A 13,872-nucleotide genomic window follows, 5' to 3' on the forward strand; every position below is an offset into this window, starting at 1 on the left:
GGCGCCAGGGAGGGGGCTCCGCAAGCGGTCCGCGGGGTGCGCAGAGGACGGCCGCGGAGGCGCCCCCACTCGAGCCGCCGGGCGGGCCAGGAAGGAGATCCCCTCCCGATCCGCGCGTGCCAGGAGAGGGGGTTTCTGGGTTCTGCCGCTGTTTCAGAGCTCGACCCAGAAGCTCCAACTCGAGTAGAGGTGGGCCGGCTGGTCCCTCCCCTCCACACGCCTGAATTCTCCTGAGCGTCCCCGCGCCTGCTCTGGTCTGGGGGTGGAGAGGCAGCCTCTGCCCTTGATGGCCCCACCCCACCTCTTCTGCAGAGGAGTAAGGTCGCGATGGGGGCTCTGGGCTGGGAGTCAAGGGCCCCGGGGCCCCTCGCAATGTCCTGTCTGTGGCTCTCAGGTGAGCAGGACCGGGTGGGGAGCGGGGTCCCCTTCCTCTCCCACCCCCCCCATACAGCACCCAAGGAAGGCAGGAGGTCCCCAGACGTGTGGGGAGGTGCTCACAGGAGGATGCTGGAAGGGCAGGTTGAATGAGCCTGGCAGCGATGGGGACTCACTCCTGTGTCTGCATCAAGGGCGTTCTGTATGTCTGTCCAGGATACAGGGAGCCCATGGCTGGGGTGGGGGTGGGGGTGGTTGCGTGCTCTGGGCAGGTCTGTGCCTTATGATCGCCAGGCATCAGGGAGTCCAGCAACTGCACGTGGTGGACCCCTGGCCCCATGCGATGCTTTGCTGGGTCCTCAGGGTCTCACGGCCACTCTCTGCCCCCTGCCCCTCCTGCGCAATGCTACCCTGGGAGTCCCAGATTCCGCTGGTGCTGGAGACACAGCCTTTCCCTCTGAAATCACAGTTTGATGGGAGCTATGTCCAAATCCGTGCCCCTGGGTCACTTGTCTGGGTGTGTGGTGAGGGGGTCTCAGCTAGGAAGGCCCCACCCAGCCTGAGGGGTCTGGAAAAGCTTCCCTGGGATGCTGTGTTTACACCTGAGGTGGAGGGAAAACTGAGACTATGAGGGGACAGCGCACGCCATGTCCAGCGCCAGGATATGCAATGACCCTGAGGTGGGAGGTGATTGTGAGCAGCTGGAGATCCAGGACACCTGGGACCAGGACACATGGACGGCGGTCAGGAGGGGTCAAGCACAGCAGATGAGGCTGGGCGTGGCCTGGTCTGGGGCTGGAGGGCCTGGAACACCTCCATTCCAGCACCAAGCCGCTGGCCTGTCTCTCCCGCAGCGAGCAGCCATGTGGAGACCCGAGCCCATGCCGAGGAGCGACTTCTGAGGAAACTCTTCTCTGGCTACAACAAGTGGTCCCGGCCAGTGGCCAACATATCGGACGTGGTTCTCGTCCGCTTTGGCCTGTCCATCGCACAGCTCATTGATGTGGTAGGTAGGGGCCCGGTCAATGTTCCCTGGAGAGGCACCGTGCCCGGGGGGCAGAGGGTACACCACCATGCTGGTCCCCAGGGCTGTGTGTCTGGCCAAGCAGGTGGGCCAGCCAGAGCATGAGCCCAGCAGGAGGTGGGCTCCATGGTTGTGGCCACAAGCCCTGCCCTCACGTGACCTGCTTTCAGCTGGAGTCAGAGGCCCTCAGAAGCAAAGAACAGCATTCCTGAGTGGGGTAGGGGTGGACTGGCTTCACCAGTCCTCTATAGGAGTGAGGGGGTGGGTGGGCCTCTGGCAGGTTCTATTTACCTGATGTGTATTTGCCTTCAAATACACTGGTGGGGGACCCAGGAATCTTTGGGAGGACACGCGGGGTGGGGGAGAGTCCCTGTGGTGTAAGCCAGAGCTCCAGGTGGGAGTGGACTCCAGGCTTCAAGGCCCAGAGGAGCAAGTGCAGAAAGCTTGAGACACCAGGTAACCCAGCAAGGCCTGCCCAAACCAGGCGAGTCCTGCCCCGGCCCACAGCCAGAGGGCAGAGCCCGTCTCAGATGTGCCTCTGGATGGGCTAGGTGAGGGGCAGCTGAGGCAGTTTCCTGGCTGGCTCAGCTATCCAGGTTAGGATGGGACCACCCACAGGGCACCTGACTGGAGGGAGTGTGTGGCCGGGCCCTGCTCTCAGGCCTCAGACTGTGGGCTACAACCTCACTTGGGGTGGACAGGTGGGGCCTTTGGGGGCAGGTCCACCTGCCCGTGGGCAGTCAAAGGCTGGAGTAGTGGGACTTGGCCTTCTGCACGGGGCTCTGCCAGCCCCTGCTGCTGAGACCTAGCTCTCTGGGTCCAGGGAGGGAGCCCAAACCTGGGGGAATTTGTCCCTGCCAGGATCTGACTTTGGATCTGCTGGTGAGGGAGGGACTGCAGGAGAATTTCCTAGGGAGGCAGTGTTTCTAGGCTGGTGACATGCATGTTGGGGGACTGGGCCTGTGACCCTGTGAGCCTGTGAAATGGCATGAGGTGCTCTGCTTTCCAACATCCCAGGGCCTCGGGGAGACATGGAGGGCTGTGGCTACGCTTCCACGGACACACTGCCCCAGCCTGCACTGGGCTGTGTGTAGAGACCCGTCAACCAGCCCTGTCTGGGACTGGACCCCTAGACTCCACTCTCAAGTGTCCTGGAGCTGGCCTTTACTGGGTCCCAGACAGCGAGCCCGGCTGGGCTGGCCTAGCCGGAGGACAGTGCAGGATGCACAGGACCCATCTGTGACAGGCTGGTAGCAGCAGTGGCCATGGTGGCTGGCTGCTAGAGGTCCCAGGCCTGCTGCCCCCTGCCAGCCACCTCCCCAAGTTGTCAGGGTTGGCTCCATGGATCTCCATTGCCCTGCACCTCTAGTTTTCCAGGAGACAGGGAGGCTGGAGCACACCCAGGCTGAAGTCCAGTGGGGATGTGGGCAGTTCCCAGCCTGCTCTCCATCATGGAGCTGACCAGGGCCACATGCAAACATGCACACATGTGTGCTGACACTCCTGGGCACTGGCCTGGGTCCTCTGCCATGTTTCTGTGGAAGGACTGCCTGCACCAGCCCACTCTGTGTGTCCCACCAGGGTTGGGAGCCAGTGCTTGCCCTGGTGCCCCTTGACCTGGACCGCCTTCAGGGCGCCTGTTCTCACTGCAGACATGAACACTGTGAGGGGTCTGCAGGAGCAAAGGGCTCGCATGTCAGCTCACGCCGGGACTGGCTGCAGGGTGGCTTCAGAACCTCACAGTGTCCTCCTGCCCGTGAGACACAGTCTTGGTGAATGTGCCACGTCGGCATGTCCTCTGGCCTCAAGGGCACCTGGGAGTGGCAGCGGCAGGGGGTGGGCGGGGTGCTGGGTGGAAGGGCTGTGCCCTCTCCTGCAGCTTCCTTGGGTGTGGGAACAGGGTCCTGAGGGGATATGAGCCAGCAGGAACGTGGTCACTCAGGGTCGTGGTCATGCGGGGCCGTGGTTGTGGAGGACAAGATCCTGTGGGCACGAAGCCAGGCAGCTGCATGAGCCACTCATGTCCCATCCACTCCTCAATGTCTTCAGGGAGGGGCCAGCCTGGGCAGCTGGGTGTCTCTGCTAGGGGAGGCTCTGCTGGGAGAGGTTCTGTCAGGGGTGGGACCAAGGGCAGGGCCTGGTGCTAAGGGGATACGGCCCATCCCCACACTGGTTGCAGGTTTTGTGCCCCAGGGGAGGCCACAGGAACGCCTGAATCTGTGCTTGGGACATGAGTGCCCCCTCCACTCAGTCCTGTTCTGGGCGCCAGGACATTTTTCCAGCTTGACGATCGTGTGATTTCTTCGGCTAGAGGGGTTTTTCCAAAGCCACCTTGTTGGCTGCTGGTTTGGGCTAATAAGGGAGATGGCAGCCCCTAGGAGGCAAGAAACACCTAGGAGGCAAGAAACACCATGCCGGGGACACTGTCCCCACACAGGGCACCTGTAAGAAGAGCCTTACCTCTTAGATGCCGAACACTTGCTCTCTGAAGGACACCAAGTGCTCCCAGACCACAGCAGGAGTACCCTCGCCCTCCTGGGTGCCATGGGCAGGGGTGTGGCTGTGGCCTCCTGAGGGTTGACATTCATACCACAGAGGGGTTCCTTGATTCCACCTGTGTGAGGTCCGGAGGCTCGAGTCCTGGAGGGGCCAAAATGGTACCTGTTCACATAGTAGGGGTGGCTTTGGTGGCTGCAGGTGGGAGTAGGTGTCTGCTTACCTGAGGTCTTGGCTGCAGAGAGACTGTCCAGAGCTGGGAAAGGAGGGGTACGCAGGTCGGGGAAGCCATCCAGGAGGTCTGGGCAGGAAGAGCCTTTCCCTCCCCCCATACCGGTCCTCTGTTGGAGTAGACCCATGAAGTCAAGTGACCCTGTCCCCAGTATCCTTCTGGAGATATTCAAGGCTCTGTCCCCTGGTCCCTCAGTCCCCTCAGAGCCTGCCCTTCTGGGCTTGGTAGCCGCCAAGGATGAGGTGCTCACTCCCTGCAGAGGTTACCTGCCCCATGCCCAGCCCTGGCCCTGTCCTTGTGCCTGTGCCATGGATAAGGACACTCAGGGCTGGAGAAGGGCATCCTATCCCTGAGGGGGTCACACGCTCCCTTCTCACTTGTGCTCTAGGATGAGAAGAACCAGATGATGACAACCAACGTGTGGGTGAAGCAGGTGAGTGGAAGGGTGCCACCCGCCCCGCCCCCTCATCCCCACCCCCTCACCCCTGCCCTCTCCGTCGCCATTAGGAGTGGCACGACTACAAGCTACGCTGGGACCCGGCCGACTACGAGAATGTCACTTCTATCCGCATCCCATCTGAACTCATCTGGCGGCCGGACATTGTCCTCTACAACAAGTGAGTACTGGCCCTCCCAGGCAGGGAGCTTCGCCGTGGTCACCCCACACTGCCTGAGCCAGCTCCACCCTCGCCAGCAGGACTGAGGCCAGGTCAAGGCAGGGAGAAGCGGGAACGGAGAAGTTGGGGCATCTGGGGAGGGGGGTTCCATACCCCAGGCCAGCAAACTGGCCAAGGGCGTCCCAGAGACAGGGGCTGGGGCTTCGGAGCTGGAAGGGCCCACGGGTGACCCTGGGCATCTGGGAGGCTGCCCCTGCCCCATCAGCCCTGGTCTCTCCCAGGCAATGGCTGCAGGCAGGGCCTTTCGGGCTGGAGTGATTTTCACAGTGGTCCCTGGCACTCACCGCCCCCCAGCAGTGTGGACCACAGGGTGCTCTGGAGAGGGATGAGGAAGACCAGACTGCCACTCCCGGTCGGCAGGGTCTCTGCCTTTCTCTGCATCAGTCCCCGCCCAGGACAGACGTCACTCAGGTCGGCCAACCTGGCTCGTCAGCTCCGGCAAACAAAGCCACGGGCTCCGCCAAGCCCGTCTGGCCCCTGGAGGCTGAGCTGAAGTCTGGTTGTGGAAACGGCTTTTCTGAGCTCAGAAGCCAGGGCCAGGGATTGGCTGTGGCAGGCAGGCCCTCAGAGGCTGGTGTCCTCCCCAGACCCTCGCCGAGGTCAACTGGTGCTCTGAGCTGAGCCCACCCAGGGGCGATCGAGTTGCAGGCCAGTGGCTGGGCACAGCCAGCTGCTCTCTCACACAAAGCAAATGGACGCTGGTCCTCCCTGGCCATCTGCCCATAGCCCCCAGGCCACAGAGTGTCCGCCTGACCTACAAACGCTCCCGTTTGATTAAGAACGATCAGGCTCCTCCTCCGACTTAATTGATTTCAGTAATGGCAGCAGAGAGCCTGAGCCGTGAAGAGAGGGCTGCATACTTTGGAACACATCTGGCGGTCAGCAGGAGGGCAGTGAGTGTCCTCCAGGGCAGGCTCCCCACCAGCCACCTGGTCTGAGCTATGAGCCGGGAGGTCTTCCTGGTCACCCACTCCACTTCCAGGCCTTGGCACCAAACCTGCTTGTGGTGGCCTGTAGGACCCCTGAAAACAGCTTCAGGGAGAACTGGAGCCCCTGGGTGGGACTGGACCGCTTAGATATGCAGCTTAGGAGTCTGTGCCACCCCCACCAGAATGCAGCCCCTTAGGGTCACAACCCTGATCCATCTCCTCCAGGACCACAGCTCCCCTGGACTCAATCCCCTCCAAGACCACAGCCCCCCAGGACAGCAGCCCCCAGGATAGCAGCCCCCCAGGGCCACAGTCCCCCAGGACAGCAGTCCCCCCAGGACCACAGCCTCCCCAGGACCACAGCCCTTCAAGACCACAGCCCCCCAGGACCACAGCCCCCAGATCCTTAGACCCTCCCAGGACCACATGCCCCAGATTCTCAGGCACTCCCGAGATCACAACCCACCAGGATAGCAGTCCCCCAGGACCACAACCTTCCAGGTCCTTGGACCCCGGTCCTCAGCCTCCCAGGACAGCAGCTCCCTAGGACCACAGTCCCCCAGGGCAGTAGCCCAGCAGGTACACAGCACTCCCAGGACAGCAGCCCCCTAGGACTGCAGTCCTCCAGGACTATGGCCTCCACCACAGCAGGCCCTCAGGTCCTCATACCCCCAGGACTGCAGCCCCTAGGACTACAATAGTCCCCCAAGTCCTCAGCCTTCTAGGACAGCAGCCTCCCAGGGCCACAACCCCACAGATCTTCATCCCCTCCTAGGACCACAGCCCCCAGTTCTGCAGCCCCCCAGGACTACAGTTCAAGAGAGTGGGATCCAGCCAGGCCTGCTTTGTCTCTTTCCTTCCTTCCACAGCCTGTGAGGGGCTGTGGGTGACCACAGCTTCTCTGTAGGACTGGAATTGGTCTCCGTGGACACGACCTGGGGCCAGGTGAAGGCAGGAAGGACCTGGACCAGTGGCTGGTGCCAGATCTGCCCACAGCCAACAAGGAGGCCCGTCTCCAGGCAGCAGGGGTGTTGGCTATGTGGTGTGCACTTGAGTGTGGCCTGGGGTCTGCCGGCTGTGGGCAGCGGAGGCCTCGGCCCTTTTCCTGGCTTTGGGGAGCCCCTCAAGCATGTAGGACTTCCATAAGTTTGTCCTTTTGGGGCAGGAGCCCAGAAAGCCTGCACCTGGTACAAAGGTCAAGACCGAAGGTCCACATAGCCTCAAGGCCGCTGGAGTGGGCTCCCAGGGTTCCCACCTGCGGCCAGGCTGTGGGTCTGGGCTGCAAGTCCAGAACCAGCTTATTGTGGATGGTCCTCCTCAAAGGCCTCAGAAGCCAGCCTGAGTCAAGCTGGCAGAGATCCAGCCGGAACTAGGAGACAAGGCCCTGGTGCGGTTCTGGAGGGATGGGCCCTGCCAGTGGGTGGAGCCCAGAATACACCCTGCTCCTGTGGGGGTTGGGGAGAGGTGGCCCAGGGCAACCCAGGCCTCTGCTGTTCTTTCCAGTCCTGTGCTGAGCCGAGGCCTCGCCCAGCTGTGGCTGCCATGTGCGGCATTCTGGTTTGTGCGTCTGAGTAGGAGGCTCTGGCTTTGGAGAGGTGGGGCTGGGGAATTCTAGCACAGCAGGATAGTCCCGCCTGGAGGGGCCCTCCACTTCCAAGGCCAGGCTATGCCCAGAGCCTCAGGAGAGACTGGAGTTGCCCCAGTGGGGTTTCCCTGTGTGTACCCTGTGGCTGCTGGGGGGCAGGTCCCCATGACCTGGAGGGTGGAGCTCTAGCAGTACCGCCACTGCCTGGTGCCACGGAGGGGATGTCCCTGGGACCTGACGGCATACCCGAGTGCAGGCCAGTGTCTCCTGTGTGCTGGCATAGAAGAAACTCAAGGGGCAGTAGCCATTCTGCCTAGGATCTTAGGAAGGGAGGTAGGTGAGGGCTGACAGAGGGTCCTGGCAGCTAGGCAATGGGAAAGCAGAAGGTGCGGGTGCCCATGGCAGTGCCAGCCTTGCTGCCCCACCCCCGCAGGCTCCCAGGCCCACACACATGGCTGTGGATATGACTTCACTGGCATTCACTTATCTGGGATTGGAGTGGATAGCTTGGGTCTCATGGGGAAACTGAGGCCTAGAGAGGGGTATACCAGTGGCCCAGATCACACAGGGAGCATGGAGAGAAACCGGGCTTTCCAGGCCCTCCCAGTGGGGGACAGAGAGCCAGGAACAAACTCCAAAAGCAGAGAAAACTCTGTGGGGGCTGCTGGCTGGTGTCCCCGAGTTCCCGTTAGCTCAGAATGTACTCTGCAGTGAGCCCCATGAGGCCAGCGCGGTCTCGACATTCTGGGTAGAGAAGCTGAGAAACAACTTCCCTGTCTGCAAAGTGCTGGAGGGGCCAGTGTTGGAGCTCCACCTGCCAGCAGGGGCTCAAGGATGCCACAGCCCCCAGGGCAGAGAGAGAGGCAGGAGCCTGCTCAGACGGCTGTCCCTGAATTGGGCCACTCCAGTTCTTGCCCCGTTGCATCACCCTCAAGTGACCTGGGCACCTGTCTCTGCCTCTGCGGAGCTTGTGTCCCCATCCTCCCACTCAGGAGGGTGACCTCTAAGTTCCCGGGGTTCATGACTGAAGTCAGGTCGAGGGGCTTCAGTGGTGCCCGCGGGGCTGCTTGGCAGCACAGGTACATGGGGACACCCGGCCCATCCCCGCTGCACCCACAGAGGATGCCCACCACTAACAGCGGGGTCTGCCTGCCTGTGTACTCCAGGCCATGTGCTGTCTCTGCTCACGGATGGTAAACGGAAGCTCATGGGTAAGTCGCAGCCCCGGGCCCGTGCCCCGCCCGGCTCCTGGATGGGCGGTGTCCCTCTGAGACTCGTGGTGGGCTGGCCTACAGCGGGTCTCACCTCCCATCCTTCTCCTTCCCCAGCGCCGACGGTGACTTCGCGGTCACGCACCTAACCAAGGCCCACCTGTTCCACGATGGGCGGGTGCAGTGGACGCCCCCAGCCATCTACAAGAGCTCCTGCAGCATCGACGTCACCTTCTTCCCCTTCGACCAGCAGAACTGCACCATGAAGTTCGGCTCCTGGACCTATGACAAGGCCAAGATCGACCTGGTGAGCATGCACAGCCGCGTGGACCAGCTGGACTTCTGGGAGAGTGGCGAGTGGGTGATTGTGGACGCTGTGGGCACCTACAACACGCGCAAGTACGAGTGCTGTGCAGAGGTGTACCCTGACATCACGTATGCCTTCATCATCCGGCGCCTGCCGCTCTTTTACACCATCAACCTCATCATTCCCTGCCTGCTCATCTCCTGCCTCACCGTGCTGGTCTTCTACCTGCCGTCCGAGTGTGGCGAGAAGATCACGCTGTGCATCTCCGTGCTGCTGTCGCTAACCGTCTTCCTGCTGCTCATCACCGAGATCATCCCGTCCACCTCGCTGGTCATTCCACTCATCGGCGAGTACCTACTGTTCACCATGATCTTCGTCACACTGTCCATCGTCATCACTGTCTTCGTCCTCAACGTGCACCACCGCGGCCCACGCACACACACCATGCCCGCCTGGGTGCGCCGTGTATTCCTGGACATCGTGCCCCGCCTCCTGCTCATGAAGCGGCCGTCAGTGGTCAAGGACAACTGCCGGCGCCTCATTGAGTCCATGCACAAGATGGCCAACACCCCGCGCTTCTGGCCCGATGCTGAGCCCTGTGTCCCTGGTGGCCGGGACCCGTCATCCTCCCCATCCTTCTGTGTCCCGCTAAACACGCCAGCAGAGCCCGCTGGCGAGGCACCTGCCGAGACCGAGAAGGCCGCCCCTGGCCTCTCATCTGGGCCCTGCCAGCCGTCCCGTGGCGCCCATGCCCCGGGGCTGGCCAAGGCCAGGTCCCTCAGTGTCCAGCATGTGTCCAGCCCGGGCGAGGCAGCCGAGGGTGGTGTGCGCTGCCGGTCTCGGAGTATCCAGTATTGTGTCCCTCGAGATGACGCCACCTCCCCAGCCAATGGCCAGGAGGCCAGCTCCCCCACATCTCGGAAGGCCCACTCGGCCGAGCTCCCACCCCCAGACCAACCTTCCCTGTGCAAATGCACATGTAAGAAGGAGCCCCCTGCGGTGTCCCCTAGCACCACGCTCAAGGCCCGCAGCACCAAAGCACCACCCCGGCACCTGACCCTGTCGCCAGCCCTGACTCGGGCAGTGGAGGGCGTCCAATACATTGCAGACCACCTGAAGGCAGAGGACACCGACTTCTCGGTAAGTCCTGTCCTGGAGCTGTGCCAGGAGGGGCCCCTGATCCACGTGGAACCAGTGGTCTCTGTTTCTGGCAAATAGTCCAGAAACCTGGACCTCAGGCCACTCAGCTCTGGGGTGCCGCGTGGCCCTACGTGGCCAGGATCCTTGAGCTGATGGGGCAGGTAGCCCTGGTGGCGGGTGGAAACTGAGTGGCGGTTCCTTCCCTTGGCCTCAGGACATGGTGAGCCTTGGCAGCTGGCAAAGTGGGCCCTAGTGCTCTTTTCAGCACCGCCCAAGTGTGTCTGTGGGGCGTCTTCTGGCACTGGTGCTAGATGTGGAGATTCCTGCCAGCAATGCCCAAGTGATGGGTTGGGCCCATGCTCGCCCTCCTCAAAACCAACATGCCAAAGCGTCCCCCAGGGTGCTTCTGCCATGGCTCTGACAACCTCTGGGCCCCGTGTACCTGTGCAGGGGTGGGAGGCATCCAGGCTCTGGTCCAGGTGAGGGGGCCTGAGAGAAGACGAGTGAGCCTGGGCTGGTTAGGGAAGGGTCAGGTCCTGGACCTTGGTCAGCCCACATAGCCAAGCTGGGAGAGAACTGGAAAGCCCTGGGTGGCCAGAACACCTGCAACTGCAGGGGACCTGGGGACCCTCGAGCCAGTCCCCCATAAAAGTCTCAGGAGAGGTTGGGGACAGGTCCTGGGCTGGCCCTCTACCACCTGCCCTTCATGCCCAGATGTGCCAGCCATGTGACCTGCCCAGATGTGCCAGCCATGTGACCCAAGGCTCCCACCTGTTTCACACAAGAGAGGCCATGAGACCCATGGGTAGGAGCCAGGGTCTGGGCTGGCTCTGCCCAACCCCCACCACCAGGGTACAGTCCCTCTTCTTCTGCAAATGTCTTCCTGCCTGTCCCACGGGGAACTTAGGAGCCAGGGTTCTGGCTCCATCCAGGCTGAGAGGGAGCTCCTGGTTCAGGGCGCAGGTAGAGCCAGCTCTCCAGCATCCCGGAGGTTGAATCCAACTCAGCTGTCAGTGGGCACCGGACCTTGGGTCTCTGCCACATCTCCTGTGATGTCCGCTATGACCACTGGGCATCTGTGCTGCCTGTCAGCCTATCCTCAGCACCTGCCCCTGTCCTGATGCTGTGGTCCCTGCAGGGGACCACAAAGTGCCATTGCAAAGGTATATTCAGACACGCCCGGTGCCTGTCCCCTGATAAACAAGCACACCCTGGAAAGGAAGAGGACTTGTGCCCATACTCCCAAGAAGAGTGAGTCACTCACCCCACACAGCCCCACTGAATCCCAACAACTGCGAAGCCCTTCCGCAGGTTTCTGGAAAGTTCTGGGGGTGACCGAGGCTGGGAGAATGGCTCTGGGCCGTGCTCTACTCCAACTCTCAGACCAAGAGACAGCCTGGAGCGGGACCTGAGGGGCGGGTGCTTCGAAAAGTTTAATCATGATTTTCTGAGGCCGGGTGGGTGCAACGCCTGTGGGTCAGAACAGCCTGAGCCCCACTCCTCTGGCTCTGGCTGCCTGACCTGGTTCTGGTTCCAGGGAAGCGGAGCTGTTCACAGTGCCTGCCTCAAGAACAGCAGGAAGGCTTTGGTGTTCAGGACGGAGGGAACCCAGTACACAGGCTGGGGATGAAAGCAAGAAAGAAAGTGCAGGGCTGCGCCCAGCCCCCACAGCCCAGCAACAGCTTAGAGGGCTTGCATTGATAAATGACCCGGTTGCGGCAGGTTTCCTGAGAATAAGCGCAGCTGAGTCTTGGGTGCATCCAAAGCCCTCAGGATGCCCGCGATGGCTTTAAAGATCAGAGCAGATGCCCCATGCAGGAAGCTGGACTGCCCCTCACCTGGCTGAGCCCTCGCTGGGACCTACAGGCCCAGGGCCCAGGACACTCGTGCCTGTCCCAAGGCAGCTCCGACCAAGCTTGGGGGTGATAGAGTGAGTGCCTTCCAGATGGTGACTCCCACACAGGGCAGGGAGCAGGGACAGGGCAGTGCATGGGTGGCTGGCATGCCCTAAGGGTTGGACATGGCCGCTCAAGTTTGGCCTCCCCAGGCCCTAACAGGTCGTGGCCTCAGCTTCCCTGTGTCTCTGCTCCCAGGGGTCGTTGGGCATCCCTGGGAGCCAGCTACCCTGTGTCAGCCCCAGGTGGAAACAGGAATGTGGGGTTGGGATGGACCTGGAACCACTGTCCCACCTCAGATGTGTTCCCATGTGCCATCCTGTGGCCACTCTGTGCCTCAGTGTACACTTCCCGTGTGTAGACAGGACAGCCCAGGTGAGGGCGCAGATGGCAGACGTGCTCCACATGCCACCACCTCCGCCCCCTGGCCTCGCAGCCTCCAAAATCTCCTCTCACCTCTGTGGCACATCAGGGGTCCTCATTACCCAGCATGTCCTTGGCCTCACCCAGGTCCTACTTCTCACCTGTGAAATGGAGCGGTGGGCTTCCTCCGCGTCCTCCTGCTGCAGCAGCCTGACGACAGATTTTCTAACAAAGCGCTGAACCCTGGTCTCTCCCTAGGAGCCCTGTCTCCACCTCTGTGCCCAGGCCACCGGCCTGTAGGGAGGGCCTGTAAGGAGGGCAGGTGGGACACAGGCAGAAGCCCTGGCTCTGCGGGGGCGTGGGGTTCTGCTAGGTCTGACTTTGAGTTCTACACACGCTTGCCTTGGTGACACGCGGGCTGTGGGATGCAGGCTCACCATGGGGCGCCCTCCCTGCTGGCCCAACATTGCCCCATAGAAGGGGCCCCTTGTCTCCAGTTGCACATAGTGCCCTGCATGCCCTGCCCTGTGGGTCCTCTCAGCACCAGCGTGCACAGGCGTATACTGCAGCCATGGCCACTTTGTGTGAAAGGGTGGGACACAGAGAACCTGCCCCTCGCTACACCAGGTTCCGGAGGGTTCTCTGGCTGCCTGCGAGACCGGCATGCTGGTAGCCATGTCTGTTTTCAGGTGAAAGAGGACTGGAAGTACGTGGCCATGGTCATCGACCGCATCTTCCTGTGGATGTTCATCCTCGTGTGCCTGCTGGGAACTGTGGGGCTCTTCCTTCCGCCCTGGCTGGCCGGCATGATCTAGGGGCCCAGCTGGGAGGCCCGGCCCAGCACGCAGCAGTGGTGTCCATGTTGGCTGACTTGGCTCCTCCCTGGACTCCCTGGACTCTGCTGGGCCACACCACCACCAAGTCGTCCCCCTCATCTTCTGTATCTTGGGAAGGGACGCACTTGGGTGCTGGTTCCCTCTAGGCCATGGCCCGGGCAATGGCTTGGAAGGACGGCCAGTCAGCTTCTCGGACTGAGTCCTGTCCAGGTTCCTCCAGAGGCCACGGTGTGGCCTTCCCGGCTGCAGAACTCGCTGGTCTCTGGCTCAGTGGTTGCCCCATGATGGCCCCCACTGTCCCAAGAAGCTCTGTGGCTTTATGCCCTTCCAGTCCCAAACACCCCTGCCCGGTCAGGCCTGGCCAGTCTTCCACCGGTGCCCTGTTGGCCTCAGCAGCCCCTGCCTGGGATCCTTGGGCCCCTCCAACCCTTCAGGGCAAACCCGAAGACACTTCAGCCTCCTTTGCCAGGCATGGGTCCAGTAGGGATGGGACTGTGTTTTGTTTTGGGCAAATGAGTGAGAATCCGAGTTTTGTGTCTGAGATCAGCCTTGAGTAGAGTCGTGTAGACCTGGTTCTCTTGGGAGAGGACCGAGGGGTAGCTCGCTCATGGGGGTGGGGTCTGTGGCAGGTGCCTATAGGGGCTGAGCGCCCTGCCCTGGGCCTTGTGTGTGGTGAGGTCCATTGGGGACCAGGTGCCAGGCTCTGGGCTCCCCCAGGACACCATGGGTGGGTTTCTGCCTCTGCACAGTCTGGGAGATCTGCTTTGGGCTCTGGATAGACACCAGGAAGAACTTCCTGGCA

General features: G+C 61.9%; 1 protein-coding gene across 1 annotated transcript in view; it reads left to right on the forward strand.

Moving 5' to 3' along the window:
- The window catches only part of CHRNA4 (cholinergic receptor nicotinic alpha 4 subunit), a 54,427-nt gene extending 41,378 nt beyond the window's left edge, over positions 1-13,049 (forward strand). Inside the window, exons 2-7 of the mRNA XM_021707207.1 lie at positions 236-316; positions 1,230-1,381; positions 4,516-4,560; positions 4,635-4,744; positions 8,647-9,976; positions 12,924-13,049. Of these exons, the coding sequence (XP_021562882.1) occupies positions 236-316; positions 1,230-1,381; positions 4,516-4,560; positions 4,635-4,744; positions 8,647-9,976; positions 12,924-13,049 (1,844 nt within the window). The remainder of the gene's footprint in view (positions 1-235; positions 317-1,229; positions 1,382-4,515; positions 4,561-4,634; positions 4,745-8,646; positions 9,977-12,923) is intronic.
- Positions 13,050-13,872: the final 823 nt, after the last annotated feature.

Source organism: Carlito syrichta, unplaced genomic scaffold, assembly GCF_000164805.1.
Source record: "Carlito syrichta isolate Samal-C Ts95f unplaced genomic scaffold, Tarsius_syrichta-2.0.1 Scaffold117897, whole genome shotgun sequence".
Taxonomy (NCBI): Eukaryota; Metazoa; Chordata; class Mammalia; order Primates; family Tarsiidae; genus Carlito; species Carlito syrichta.